Raw genomic sequence first — 14058 nt, 5'->3', positions numbered from 1 at the left:
ACTGAGCATAGCACCGCGTATATTGTCCAACGCACACAAAACTAGAGGAGACTTCAAAAGATACAGTTTTTCATCTTAAATTAATCCTGGTACCCTGCAAGATCACAGCTCCAGTCAGAAGCTAATGTATCCTTCCAGATGCTTTTGCACAAGAAGAGATTACGCTCTTAAGATACAGAGATTCAATCCTGCACACACACAGTAACGTCAGTAGCTTTAGGCCTTGGAAAGTTGGGTGAGCACCTCTGGGCAGAGACAGTAAAAGAGCTGATTCCAACAACCCAGCAATTTGTCTCTCCATTCCCCTCCATCCCTACTGCCAGCTTATATTAACAAACCACTGTCTCCAGCACAAAAAATAGCCTATGAAACTCTGGACTGAAAATTACAAGCATCTGTCAGAAGCAGCCCAGCATATTTGGCGGCTGAGGGTGACTCTAAAATGTACTGAGCTGTAAACTCCTTTGAAAAAACCTGATGGACACTCAGTTATGAAAACAGATTGAAGCTTTAGAGCTTTCCATGGGGAGTTAGGTAAGGGGAATGAGAAGATTAATCTGTTTTTCCAAGATAAAAATATGTATCACCTGAAAAAGCTCAGTAGTGTACAAAAAAAGTAATAATAAAACCCGGCACACGTATCCTCATCTTTCACAGGCAACAGGTCATACCAATTACTTTCTAATATTTTCACAGTGCATCTGGTAGTCCAGCTAATGTGGTGGACCTTTATTTTAACACTGGAAACATAATACAGAGCTGGTATTATATGATCCAAGTCCTTCGGTTAAATTTGGTTATTGCTGTATTTGCTATTGAACCTTACTGTCAGAAGAAGGCAGTCCCACCAGGGGAGCCCTGAACCATATGCCAGCGCTTTTCACTCCTGTCTAATTCTGCGTACAATCTTGTTTTCTCTGCTCAGAAAATGACCTACATATGTACTAAAAAGATGCTACCAGGAACACTACATATGTCACATTCAAATACAGCCTTTAAAAAAAACCCAACAAAACCTACAGACACTTTAAGCACAAAGCACTGAGCAGGAGGCTCACATTGTGAAGACATACCAAAGACAGGGGTCAAGGAGAAGATAAGGCACCTAACCAGGCAGGTGCCTTTTGCACTGCAGACCCAGTAACATGCACATACTGTAGTCCTAAGTAACTATGCTTGGGTAGCATGTCCATTAAGCAATGCCTAAGCCATACACTGAGCAAGAAAACAAAACACTGAAAAGCTGATCATTAATTGAGCACCATTTATTCTGCATGCCAAACAAGACAGGAGAATCTAATCATCCAGCTAATGATTGTTCATGTCTTTCAGTTCTGGCCTGACCTCAGGCCAAAAGGCCTCAGACCGAAGATGAGCCAAGTGAAGGACGTGGCTTTCCTGTCAAGCACACAAACTACAGCAGCCAACACAGGGCAAAACTATGCTGACCCTCAATCCTGTACCAAGTGTGGTTGGGCACCCTGCAGCAACAGGCTGAGGCCTTCAGCATTATCAGATGCAGAAGGTCCAATGACATTTTTTTCCTAGCTAAGCTCATACAAAGTGCTACCGAGCACATGCAATTCAATTTCTCATATGTCTGAATTTTGCTCACGTGTGCTGCAATGAATATCTGTCAAAATGCTGCATTCCTGACATCTGGCTCAGACAAAAAGAGTCAGGGACACCCTCAGGAAGGGGTAGGCAGGAGGGAATAATGGTTATAACCTTGCCCTTAAGCCATTTAGCCTGGAATTGTCATGAATTCAGAAATTCAGACCTGAAAAGATCTAAGGATATTCTAAGCACATGCTGAACACGTATCCCCTTGTTATGCATTGCCTATATTTTGTATTTACACGAGGGAAGGTGGGAGAGAAGGGGAACATATCTGTTTCCACCATAAAAATATATTCAGCATTTGCAATAAAAGAGGATTTGGGGTTGTCCTTGAGAGAAGGTCTTTATTTTCCAGAAACATCTCTTTCTATAATTGCTGAAAAGGACAGTTTTTCATCTCAAAACATCTCTACAGAAAACTGTAAGAAATGGACAAGACAGACAAATGAGAGATGTTCCTCATTTCAGCATACATCCTGTGGTTTTCATCCTTGAAAATTTAACTGTAGGCCTTTATAAATCACAGTCACAAGAAAAAAGGCCCTTTTCTCAAATGGACAAAATCAACACAGATCCACCCTGTACCAGCAAGGGCAGAGGGAAGTCCCATAGGTAACCACCACATCTGCTTTTACAGCACCACAGTACTGCCCATAACAGAGTAATTAATTTATTAAATGCAAGCAAACACATATTTCTGGAGTGGATCTCTTGATAGGCAATTTGCAGAGAGCTACAGGAAAGAGACCTCAAAAATGTATAAAATTATACACAGTCAAGAAGTTTTTACTGGTTTTCAGGTAGGAAAGCATTCATAACACCACACCACTGCACCCTCACATTTTAGCAGTTCACACTATCACGGAAATGTCATGTTACTAAGCAGACTTCTTTACATCAACATTAGGAAGTTCTGGGTCACTGTGGGCAGTAAAATGACAGTCAGAAGCCTCCAAGATATGAAAGAAAAAGTTCCAATTTCTAATGCCTTCATGAAATTATCCAGGCTCCCTCTAGTGGGGAATTCAATGTAGAGATTGTTGCAGTTTGCTATATGAGAACAGCCTTGAACCACTATGGGTTTTTTCTTCTGTAAAATAAACTGTTAGCATTGGACTCTGCAATTCCTAGAGTCTCTTGTGATGCTTCACTACAGCAATTCGAGGCAAAGCTCTGTTCCTGGTCATATATTCCATCACATAAAGAAGAGCAATCTTTGATTAAAAAAAAAAGGAGAAAACATCACAAAGGCACACAGTGTCTCTGTGCTCAGAGTCCTCAGAAAATATCTCAGTTCTTCAGCTCTCCAGAGCCCCAACAGAACCACCACCTCTGTCCCTGATGTGGACAGAGGCCAAAGAGAGACTGCTCTCCCCTGACCACAAAAGAGATCTACAGCTGCACAAAAGAACAACCCCTATCTCCCAATTTCCATTTCTGTGATTTATATATTAACTATATTAAGCCCCAAGTCTCGTATCTCTCCAACAATACCAGTGTCATTTATTTGCACCACTGTAAAACAATTCCAACATGTCTGTGTATGTCTCTACAAGACACACATACAGGGGAGTCAAGAAAACCATCCATCCCTTTCCTTTTTCTGCCCCCTCCTTGAAGTTGTCAATGTAACCAGTTATTGTCAAAGAACATGAGAAGCTTTACAAACACAAAAAGATGTCAAATTTGATATTTTTACTATCTACCACTAAATATATGCACTACATACTGCCATCAAAATTCCTGTTATGCCACTTCATAGTGAAATTCAGTATTCTTGTCTACTGAACTTTATAACAAATGTTATCAATATTCTGCAGTCTGAAGTCTTGATTAAACAAAAATAATACAGAGGTAGCATTTAAAAAATAAGAAAACTCACCCAACTTGGGATAGGTAAACTGCAACCTGAAGATGTCCCCTAATGTACAGGAAAACCAGCATGAGCCCTTTTGTAGACAGAGTCAATTTATTTCTGACAGCCCTCATTATGACTCACTAACTTTTTGCCTTAATAAAACCATGAATCGCATCACAGCAAGTGTGTCTATAACAAGCCGGAGGATTCAAATATTTATTCAATGGCTAAGAAACAGAACTTTGCTAACTAGAGGGGAAAAAAGTCTTAATTCTCAGTTTGTCCTCATGCTTTTACGTAGAAAGGGTTGCAAGATCACAATAACAAAGATTCATTTCTCTCTTCCTCCCCTTTTTTTTTTAATACCTACTATAGTCCCAGGATTCTGATTAACCTCATACAGCCCATCTTTGATGACAAGTATAATTCAGATTACTGCCTGACACGATGGCAGCTGAAGCTGAAGAGTAACCAAAATTTGGAGAATATTTAGGACATAGTTGGCACAGAAACCAATCTCATGTGTTGGAGGAAACAGCCGTCACTCCAAGTTCTTTGCAACAACTATAAAGTTTTACCCGAACCTACTGCTTTTGCAAGTTATGCAATGCATATAGGAAGGTAATCAAAGAGCAGCAATTCACGTTCAGGATGCCATTAATGAAATCCAAAGCCTTCCAAAGCAAGCGTCATCTCATTTAGACCAGAGAGATTACTACCTCATCTTGTCCCAGAAGCATTCCTTTAGCGCCCAAGTGCCCAAGCAAAGCTGACCAGTGAACCTGAAGGGAGGTCTTTACAGTTCGGAAAGATAGGCGTGATCTCCTCGTCGCCCCTAACTTCCCAGAACCCCCTCAAATGCAAAGCCTGCGGTGTGCGCTGCTGACACTGACAGACCACCAGAAAGATGAAAATGCAGAAAGGATGCGAGACTATTCTCCTCGTACAGAAATGGGACAACTCTCCCCAAAAAGGGTCAGGACTACACCACCTGTAAGTAAAATCGAGTAGGGCAAGCACACACACACCGCCCTCTCGCACACCTCGCCGCGATCGCCACCGGACCCCGCTCCGGACCCGGCTCAGCCAAGCGCTCCCCTCGCCAGCCCCCTCGCCCCGCACACCCCAGGGGCCACTTCGCCTTCTGCCCGCGGGCTGCCCCACAGCAAGAGTGGATTTCTGCCTCGGTTAAACCTGTCCCGGGGGAGCTCTGCCTCCGGCGGGGCAGGAGCCGGGTCCCCCCGGGGAGGGAGCCCGGCGGGGCGGCGCGGCACTCACCGATGCCCAGCCCCACCACCACGCGTCCCGCCAGCAGCGTCTCCTTGTCGCGGGCGGCAGCCAGCACGCCGGCCCCCGCCGTGAAGAGGCCGCTGGCCAGCAGGATGCAGGGCCGGCGGCCGCACAGCCCGTTCAGAACGCCGCCGGCCAGGGCGGACAGGGCGGCGGCGCCCACCGTGCCGGAGACGAGCAGCTCCTGCCACAGCGCGTCCAGGTTGAGCTCCCTCTTGAGGAGGAGCAGCGCCCCCGACACCACGCCGGTGTCGTAGCCGAAGAGGAAGCCCCCCAGGGCGGAGAAGACCGACACCACGTAGACGAAGCCGGGGGTCTCGTCCTGCTGGAACTGCCGCCGCGCCGCCCGCTCCAGCTCGCCGCCCGACGCCGCGCTGTTGAGGCTGGAGCAGGACTCGGCGGCGATGAGGCTCCGCTCGCCCGCCGCCGCCGCCGCGCCCGAGCCGGCGGACCCGTCCGCCTGCCGCCGCCGCTTCTCGCCCATCAGGTTGCTCAGGCTCCGCAGCGTGTACTCCACATTGTCGCTGGCCTTGCGGGACATGGGACGGCCGCGGCGGCTCCCGCCCCGGCCGGGGGAGGGCAGGGGGCTGAGGCGGGCGGCTGCCGGGCTGCTCTGACCACGGCGGCGGGGCTGCCGCTGCTGCCGGCGCTGCCTGTCCTCGGCGCGCCCGCCCCTCTCGGGCCGCGCTCAGACGGGTCGCATCATCCCCCCGCCGCCGGGCGGACTTGAGGGGAAGTTGCCGCCGCTCCCAGCGCCCGGGCGGAGCTGGAGGCGGAGGCGGGCGGGGACAGCGGCGAGCGCGGCCCGGCGGGCGCAGGGGGCGGGCCCGGCCCCCCCGCTCCGCTCGGTGCGCGGAACGGGGCAGGCGCGGCCAGAGCGCGTGCGCACCGAGCGCCCCGCCGCGCGCACTGGCGGGGGTGCGGACGGGCGGCGGGGCCGGCGGGGCGGGACGCGGGGAAGGGAGGAAGGAGGGAGGCAAGGAAATGCTGGGCGGGTGGGCGCCAGGCAAGCCCGGGGGCCGGTCCCTCACACTGGGGCAGGGATGCTCCTGCTGGCAGCCCCCGCCTGTGCCCAGTGGAAGGGGCCGCCCCCCGCGCGGTGCCGGCGCTGCCCGGTAAGCGCTGTCCAGGTGCTTAGCGCACGTAAAGATCGCAGTTAACTTACTAACTGGGTCGGTTTGAGCGGAGACAGCGTTCGACGTCCGCGTTTGCAATTTTCTGAAGTGCTGGGTGACATTTCCCCATTGACTCCCTCTCTGTAGATATTCAAAACCCACCTGGACGCGTTGCTGTGTAACCTGGTCTCGGTGACCCTACCTTGGCAGGGGTTGGACTAGATGATCTCCAGAGGTCCGTTCCAACCCTATCAATTCTGTGACAACCAAAAAAAAAAAAAAAAAAAAAAAGAAGGGGAAATTTCCAGCAGTTGTTCAGAAAGGAACGGTTTTGTTACCATACAGGAGCAGAGCTTGGAGCTTTTTCTCCTGTTTATGCTTGACGTAGAACACCACGTTTTGGTAATTCCATTTTCAAACATATTTGGGATTTTCACCAGGATGCTGAACCGTGGGGATGCTGTCAGTGGGGAGAGGTGCCCAGCTCTGCAGGGACCTGGGCAGTCTGTGCCATCTGTGCACACGGAAGGGCCTCCAGGTGCGATACAGACCTTGTGGAAAAAGCAGACACAGCACAATATTATCATTTGTGTTTCATTGTGTATATAATGGTACATATATGCCATTAAACAGGATTTTTCTTCTGACTTGACTGTCTTCTGTAAAGATCCTCATAATAAGGCCAGCCAGTAGCTGGAGAATTTTGGTGATTAATTGGATCAGTTATTCCCAGCCCACACCTTGTGAGCAGTACTAGTCATAGCCATGTGAATTTAAAAATTAGATGAGGGAGCAAAGTCCAACATGGCCAGCTGCACACAGCCTCTTTGGTGGTTTGCCTCTTCCTCAAAGCAAGCTGTGACATGCTAATACTGTGGTCCAGTTAATACCAACTCAATAATATAGTGAGCTGTAGTTACTGAAATGACTTACAATAACAATTGTCTATGTAGTTAATCCAGTTAGAGACAGATGTGGCAGTGCATTTCTAAATACAATAGGTTAGCTTCCATGTTTGAGCATGTGAGAAGCCTGAACTAGGTCAAAATTAAGTGCATTAACGTTCAGTTATTTTTAATCAAGGTTTGGGTAATATGGCACAGGGCATTCCTTATTCTGGCAAAGACCATTAGGGGCCAACCCAACATTAGAGCAAGAAGCTGTTCTAGGTTGTAGCATCAGGAATGAAGTTATGTTGTGCTACATGGAGCTGTCCCCTGAGGTCTGGCAGTTCTCCACAAGCACACTGGCTTACATTTCTACAGCACCATCAGGAGAAAAGCTGTAATCTTCCAGAATTCTCCAGCACAAGCACCACATTCAGTAGTTTTTTTATGTAAGCCCCAAATAAAAATGCAGGACACAGTGCATTACACAGAAAGCGTTCACACCAAATCCCTAGCCAGCTAGAAGGAATGCTTTCACAGAATATTGTCACAACAGCTGGCTGTCACAAAAACAACTTGTCTTTTTAACAGTCACCTCAGAAGCTGGAGGCATTCTGTGTGTTGCAGTTAATAGAGGCTCAAGAGAGCTAACAAAAAGCTTTTATTTTTTCCATTGCTGGCCCAACACAATCACAAACAGACATAATTTCTTATCAGATCAGGCTGTCAAGCTTACCTCTTAAAAGGATTCTGTGAAGAAATGCAACAAAAAGTTCAGCTCTGGGATGCACTACACTGAAGACTGACTTCATGAGGAAAAGAGAGGATTTGTTTGGTTTGTAGATTTTCATTATTGTGATAATTTTTCTGTAGTACTGGATTTCATGATAAGAGCTGACTTATAAACAATTTCACAGTAATGCAAAATGCAGTAGGTATGATTAGTAATCTAAGATGGGGAGTCAAATCCAAAGAAGGATTTAGGTGGATCTTAGGCATGATGTTATGCTTTCAAGAGATTAAATGTTTAATTGAAACACTGTTTAGATTCATAGCACTGCCTCATTCTCTCCTTTAAGGTGAGTTTGCACAGTTGTTTTTCAGGTAATACTGTGAACTAGATCAAAGAGCTAGTTCACCTTTAAGAAACTCAATTTTTTTGTGTTTCACAGAGAGCAGGAATAATTACAGGATTTTACTGGTTTTATGTTGTTGATACATGGCATACATCAGAAAATGTCTTCCAGGAAACTACTGAGACTTTGTACATGTGCCCAGAACTCTGCCAGACCTGAATTGCTAGGAGTAAGCTCCTGTCTCTTTGTTGGCACTCAGAAGCGGGTGGATGAGTGCCGAAATCTCCTGGGGACTTCAAACCAGCCAAGAGGCACAGAGAGATGCTGTAGGTCTGTTGTGTGATAGCCTGATGGTTGATAGCCTCACCCAGCAAGTGGGAGGCCACATTCACAGATTTGGTTCAGCCCAGGAGGATTGAAATCTTTCACCTCTCAAGAAGACTGTAGGTTAAATGGGGAAAAGATGGATTTTTAAAGGAAATTGTGTTGCGATGCAGACAAGAATGTAGGCGCCATGGGGCTAGACAGACAGCGAAGAAGAAAAGGATGTGACTCTGTGGCAAAAGAAGGTCCAGCCCTGACACTAGTGGTTATATTCTTCACATAAAACTGGCTGCACCAAAAAAAAAAAAAAGAGCAATACAAGGAGCAGATCTCCAAACCAAGAATTTTTCCCATCTCAGTGAGTGCTGTGGCTTTAGCCTCATGTGGGTTTTAGCAATACAGTGTGCAACCTCTTGTGTTTTTAGGCTCTAAAATAATTTTTTTTGTTACTGTTATAATGCCTTAAACTCTGTTAAGCAGCCTGCTCTGATAGTCAATTATTTTGCCACAAACAGAGTTGCTGTGTGAGTTGAGAAATACCACTGTGCTGGGCTGAGGGAAATTGCCTAGCTGAATATGCAAAAACAGATCAGCAAATACAGTTTATAATAGAAGCTGATATGATGTCTGAAACTTTGAAAAAGTAGTGATAGTAGTGACAGAACCTTTTCTTACAAGTTAAGTTTGCTTGCAGGTCTCAAGGTTCAGAAACCTTTTCTCTACACAGAATTAGACATTATCAGTGTGCCAAAGAATATGGTGGGGTACCACTTTATACAAAACATATTCTTTCTGCTGAGAAGAAACAAACACCAGTTTGTTGATTTTTCGTACATGTGTTGGTAATATAAGGTTGGGACTATAAGGACTACTCTAGTTTTTAAAAGAGAAAAAAAGGGTCTGAAAATAGGAGTTTAGAAACAATTTTAAATAAGCCATGTATTGCCATAAACCTTCCTTTTGTTCCAAAGTTCATCCTATTGCAACATTGTTTGGTCTCTTTGGAAAGAAGACACTTTCAGATACATTCCATAGTTTTCTGGTCCCCATTTAACATCCCTTCTCCATCCATTTTCTCTATCTTGACAGAGTTGTTGATTTATCTGAATGTACCTATCTCAGAGCTCTCAATACAGTTTTAGTTGTTTGTAATCCTTCCAGTGTTTGCTTTGGGTTCTCCTTTATATGTACAGATCCTGATTAGACCCTAGTCCAATACCTCAACAGAAGTCACCCTTCATATACATAATTTCTTCTCAATTGGATGCTGTTATGTGGGACTTTCATTCCAGGCTGTCCTAGTCTGCAACGTGACTTTCAGCCTATTATTTACCTTCTACTGCAGTTATGTGAAGCTGTAAACTGGGACATCACTATTGACCTCCTCTGTAAAATCTTTTCAAAATGAAAGTAACATCAGAATTTTTTAGCAAGGAACCTACCAGCATCATGCATTTAACCCTACTGGTCAAGTGTTAAGAGATAAATTGCTTAACAAGTAGAAATAGTTACCGTCTTAGCGCTGGAGAATGTGCCATGGTGGTGATTGCAAAAAGAAGCTGACAAGCTGTGGGATGATGCATTCCTTACCTGACAGGCAGAGCTCGCAGCAGTACAGCTAAGGTTACCTAAGACGTCACATCACAGGCTCTTTTAATCTCAGGTAACTTTACCAAAGTAGTCATTTGAGCTCACATTTTGCATAATTTCACTCTCTCTCATGCTAAATATCTGAATTCCAGCAAGCCCATTTCAGACCCATTGAAAATGCAATTGTAGAAAACACATGGGTTTTGAAGTTAAATTTTTCTCTCTATTTTTAAGATCTCCAGCTTTTTCATGCTTTAGAGCCGGGACTCGATTTTTGGCAGGAGAACAGTTCCTTTCTGCCTCTGGCTGTCAAAACGAAGATCTAATGAGATTTGACTGAAGCAGAGTCTTGGGTAGAGTCAGCAGCAACATGTGTGAGAACGTGCTGCTAAATCCAGTGTGCCCCGAGCAGGTCTGCAGCCATTAAACAGAGAGCTGTGCACTGACCTCTGTGCAAGTGTCCAGGGGTGAGAGTCAGGCAGCCCATTTAGATGCACTGCTTCAAAAATCAGGGCCCAACACTTGCTGAAAACCAGTGGCAGTGCAAAATGTGGGGTGAGAGGGGGGAAGCAGAGTTTTATTATTGTACAATTAGTATTTTTTACATTTGTGTACTTGCAAAGATGATTTGCTGGGTTACAATCCTTATCAAGTCATTATTAGCCTGTAAAAGTTATATTTACTTTAGTTATTACATGGCAGCATGAAAATCAAGGATTTGGCACACTAACTGCAAGATACCAGGGAAACACCGCTCTTCATACGCCGTATCTTCAAACAAGCATGTGCCAACACAGAGCTGTTTGTCTGTCTGCCAAACTGAAACCTCCTCAAGTGCTGCAGGTAAGCCCAGAAGAACAACAGGCCATCCCTCAGTCATTCCTGGGGTCAGAGTAATGCTCTCTTCCAATGAGCACCTAGCATCTGGTGTACATGGAAGACATATCCAGGAAGAAGAGAACTACATTCAAAACCATTAGTTTCAGTCCAAAGCCCTTTAATTCTATTGCTCACAAAACAGATCCGATTTATAGGAGTCCATTTTCCTAAAAGGTTAACAGTACTTCTAAACCAAATCCTTCTATGGATTATATAAGACCAGTACATCAGTTGTCTACCATTTAAGGAAATAAACCTGAAAAATAAATCAGAAAGGCTTTTAGGCTTATATATGACTGCAAACTATTCCCCATCCCTAGAAAAGTAGTGGTTGACTCAGCATGAATTCACTAATTTAAAAAATTTTACCTAATCAGTGCAAAATCTTTCCATCAAATAGAGTTCTAAGAAGTAGAAGCCATATGTTGAAAGCAGCAGGTTAAAAGCTGACTTTGCTGTCAGTCCTGACACTGCATTGCCCCTGGGCAGGACACTGCACAGAAGTGCTTTATCTGAGTTTACAAATGAAATGGGAAACTGCCCAGGAAGAATTCAGTAACTGACTCATTATTTGGTGATACCCTTTGGATCTGACAGATAGTGAATCCGTCGAAAGTTGTTTGGTGAATTTTTTCTGAGAGAGCTGTAAATGAGGGATAAGTAACTTTGAAAAGGAAATTGGGCCATGTGATTCCCTGTGCAAAGGCAAAATACATGCAGAGAGTGTCTAAAGTTGGCTGATACGTGCCGGGCATCATTCTGGCATGTGGAAGTTGAAAACTAGCACTTTTCATGGCTGGGAAAGAGGATGGAGAAGCAGCAAGCTGTGATTTTTTTTTGCCTCCTTGCTTATTTCTTTCTTCTATCTGTACTTGAAAAGTCCTATTTCCACCAATGTAAGGGGTTTTTTAATCTATTTTCTTCTACTGTGGTATTAAAAGCTGCTGCATTTTAAAATAGGTCTTCTGTGAAATGTTTTATGGAACTCTATCTAGAAATTTCAACCATTCCCTGACAAGCATCACACCAACCACAGTAATAATTTTAAATATAACATTAAACACTCATGAAAATTGCATTAATAGTGATTTTTTTATCCCTTCAAAGCAGTTAATATGAGTATGTGCTAATCCCTTGGGCAGGTTAATGCCGTCAGTAGGAAGTAGCTGATATTCATCACAAAGTAATACCACTGATTTTTAAAAAGCCTCTATACGTTCAGTGAGGACTCCGCTTACAATCTGACACTAACTACCACATGGCCCTGGATATATCTGAAAGGTGAAAGACTGGGAGTTAAACATGCAGGATATCTTTCTAGAGGCTTTCCAAGGTACCAGGCTGTTTTCACTGCTTCTCTCTACAGCTACAAATTATATGCCTATATAAGGCAGATTTGAGCCATTCCATTATTGCTTGCATTGACAGACAGGCATTCTTAGGCTTCCCTCAGGTGCCTGTACCGTGATGCACAATGCCTGTCAATCAGGAGGAGCAGCTGCACCATCAGGCACAGTCGCAGAGTCTCTGCCCTCAGGGACACACAGGCTCTGTGGTGTGGTGCACACAGCTGGCACATGGATGGATACACAGTATTTAGGAAGGACAGGTGAAGACATGGGGGCATCACACTTTACACTGAGAAGCTCCTTGACAAAGCAGTGTCCCAGTATCAAACTGGAGACAGGCCTGGTGGGAGTTTCTGGGTCAAGGAGCAACCTGGGGGATGCTGTGATAGATGAGTGCTACAGACTGTGGGCTATGAGAAGGCAGGGGCTGAAGCCTCCCACTTGGAGCCCCAGTCCTCACTGGGGATTTCAGCCACCTGCTTGTGCGCTGGAAGAACAACACAGCGTTGGGCAGACAGTCCAGGAGATTTTGAGAGTGGTGATATTTTCCTAATACAAATGCAAGAGCAGGCAGTCACGGCTGATGGCTTAATGCTGGCCTGGCTTTCTGCTGAGAAGCAGGGAAGAAGGGGTGAGAGGGGTCACAGAGCACTGCTTGGGCTGCAGCATCCATGAGGTGACAGATGCAGCAGAGAGCCAGGAAGGTGAGCCATGGAGTTGGGACTCTGGGTGAGCAGACTGACTTATTCAGGAAATAGCCTGTGGGAAGCAGCCATGAAGGGCCCCAGAAGAGCTAATTGGTTTTTAAAGAGGACTTACTGAGAGCTCGTGCATGAACTATACCCTTGTGCAGGAGCATAGGAAGCTTCAGCTGACAGCCTGTGTGGCTAGGCAAGGATCATCTTGAGGACCTACAATATGGACAGGGAATATGCAGAAGCAGGAGCAGGAGCAAAGAGCACTGCTCAGGCACTGAGGGGTAAAATCAGCGAGGCTATAGTCCAGCTGGAACTAAAATTAGTGAGGGATGTAAAGGGTACTAAGGTAAAAAGACACCTTGGCTTACAGGTATAACATGGGTCCACAAGTGGATGGGAAAGACAACACAGAACAGGTTGAAGAAATCAGCAGCTTTTTTTGTACTAGCTGTCACATATGAATCATGCTGTCTGGCCTTTGCACATATCAGCACAGGCTGGGAGGAGAAGGGCAGTGGGAGAGCAGCAGTTAGGGAGCACTGAGACATCTTGCATGCATTCAAACCCATAGAGTCAGGTGGTGGTCACTCCACAGCATCAATATTGCTGGCCAGTGTCATGGCAAGGTCACTGTCACCATCTACAGAAAGTTATGGCAAGCAGGAGAGGACCCTGATGACTGCAAGAAGGTTAATGTTACATATATTTTTAAAATAAAGACAAGAAGAAGGATAGAGAGAACTGTAGGTCAGCCTGAGTGATCTCCTAGGGAACAGGTAGTTCCTTGTTATTCCTGGAACATTTATCTGAGGGAGCACAGGGGCGCCCTGGATAAAAAGACAGCTTTGCCCACTGTGCAAGTGGTGTTTGTTCACCACCAAGAGTGCACGTGGCATGAGAAGTGCTGGGACCACAATGGAGGACTGTCTGAGACAGAGAACAACAACTGGTGCAGGCCCATTCATACTGCCTGCTGGGAATGGACCCAGGAGCAATCCATTCCCAGGTTTTGTGTCAGGTCCTGTTGGCTTTCTCCAAAACAGAAGCTGAAGTGATCTAAAATTTTGTACATTTACCTTTTATGGATCAGCACCCAAGTTCTCTCACTAGCACTACTTTATTCAGCAGAGCAAAAGAGCCTCTCTGCTGACTACATAGGCAGCTGTAGCTCCTGCCTCAGCACTTCTGCTTACATGCTTAAAGCAGATGGTGTGAATACCCACCTTGATATAGGCAGCTGGGCATGCTGCCTGTACTAAAGCATTTACTCCACAAAACAATGTCCCTGAGAGGTGTAGCCCCACATGTAATACAGACATAAATGTGAGGTCTTGGCTTACAGAAAGCAACATATGGTATTGTCAGTAGAGAC

General features: G+C 45.6%; 1 protein-coding gene across 2 annotated transcripts in view; it reads right to left on the bottom strand.

Moving 5' to 3' along the window:
- SLC2A13 (solute carrier family 2 member 13) overlaps positions 1 to 5540 on the bottom strand; it is a 152697-nt gene extending 147157 nt beyond the window's left edge. For both annotated transcript variants that reach the window (XM_051805017.1, XM_051805018.1), the window contains exon 1: positions 4757 to 5540. In XM_051805017.1, the coding sequence (XP_051660977.1) occupies positions 4757 to 5309 (553 nt within the window). In that variant the 5' untranslated portion in view covers positions 5310 to 5540. The remainder of the gene's footprint in view (positions 1 to 4756) is intronic.
- Positions 5541 to 14058: the final 8518 nt, after the last annotated feature.

The sequence above is a fragment of the Manacus candei genome, unplaced genomic scaffold (assembly GCF_025592945.1).
Source record: "Manacus candei isolate 608988 ecotype Guabito, Panama unplaced genomic scaffold, ASM2559294v1 h1tg000063l, whole genome shotgun sequence".
In the NCBI taxonomy this organism is placed as follows: Eukaryota; Metazoa; Chordata; class Aves; order Passeriformes; family Pipridae; genus Manacus; species Manacus candei.
The sequence above is the reverse complement of the archived record's forward strand: the minus strand, read 5'-3'. Positions and strand labels throughout refer to the sequence as shown.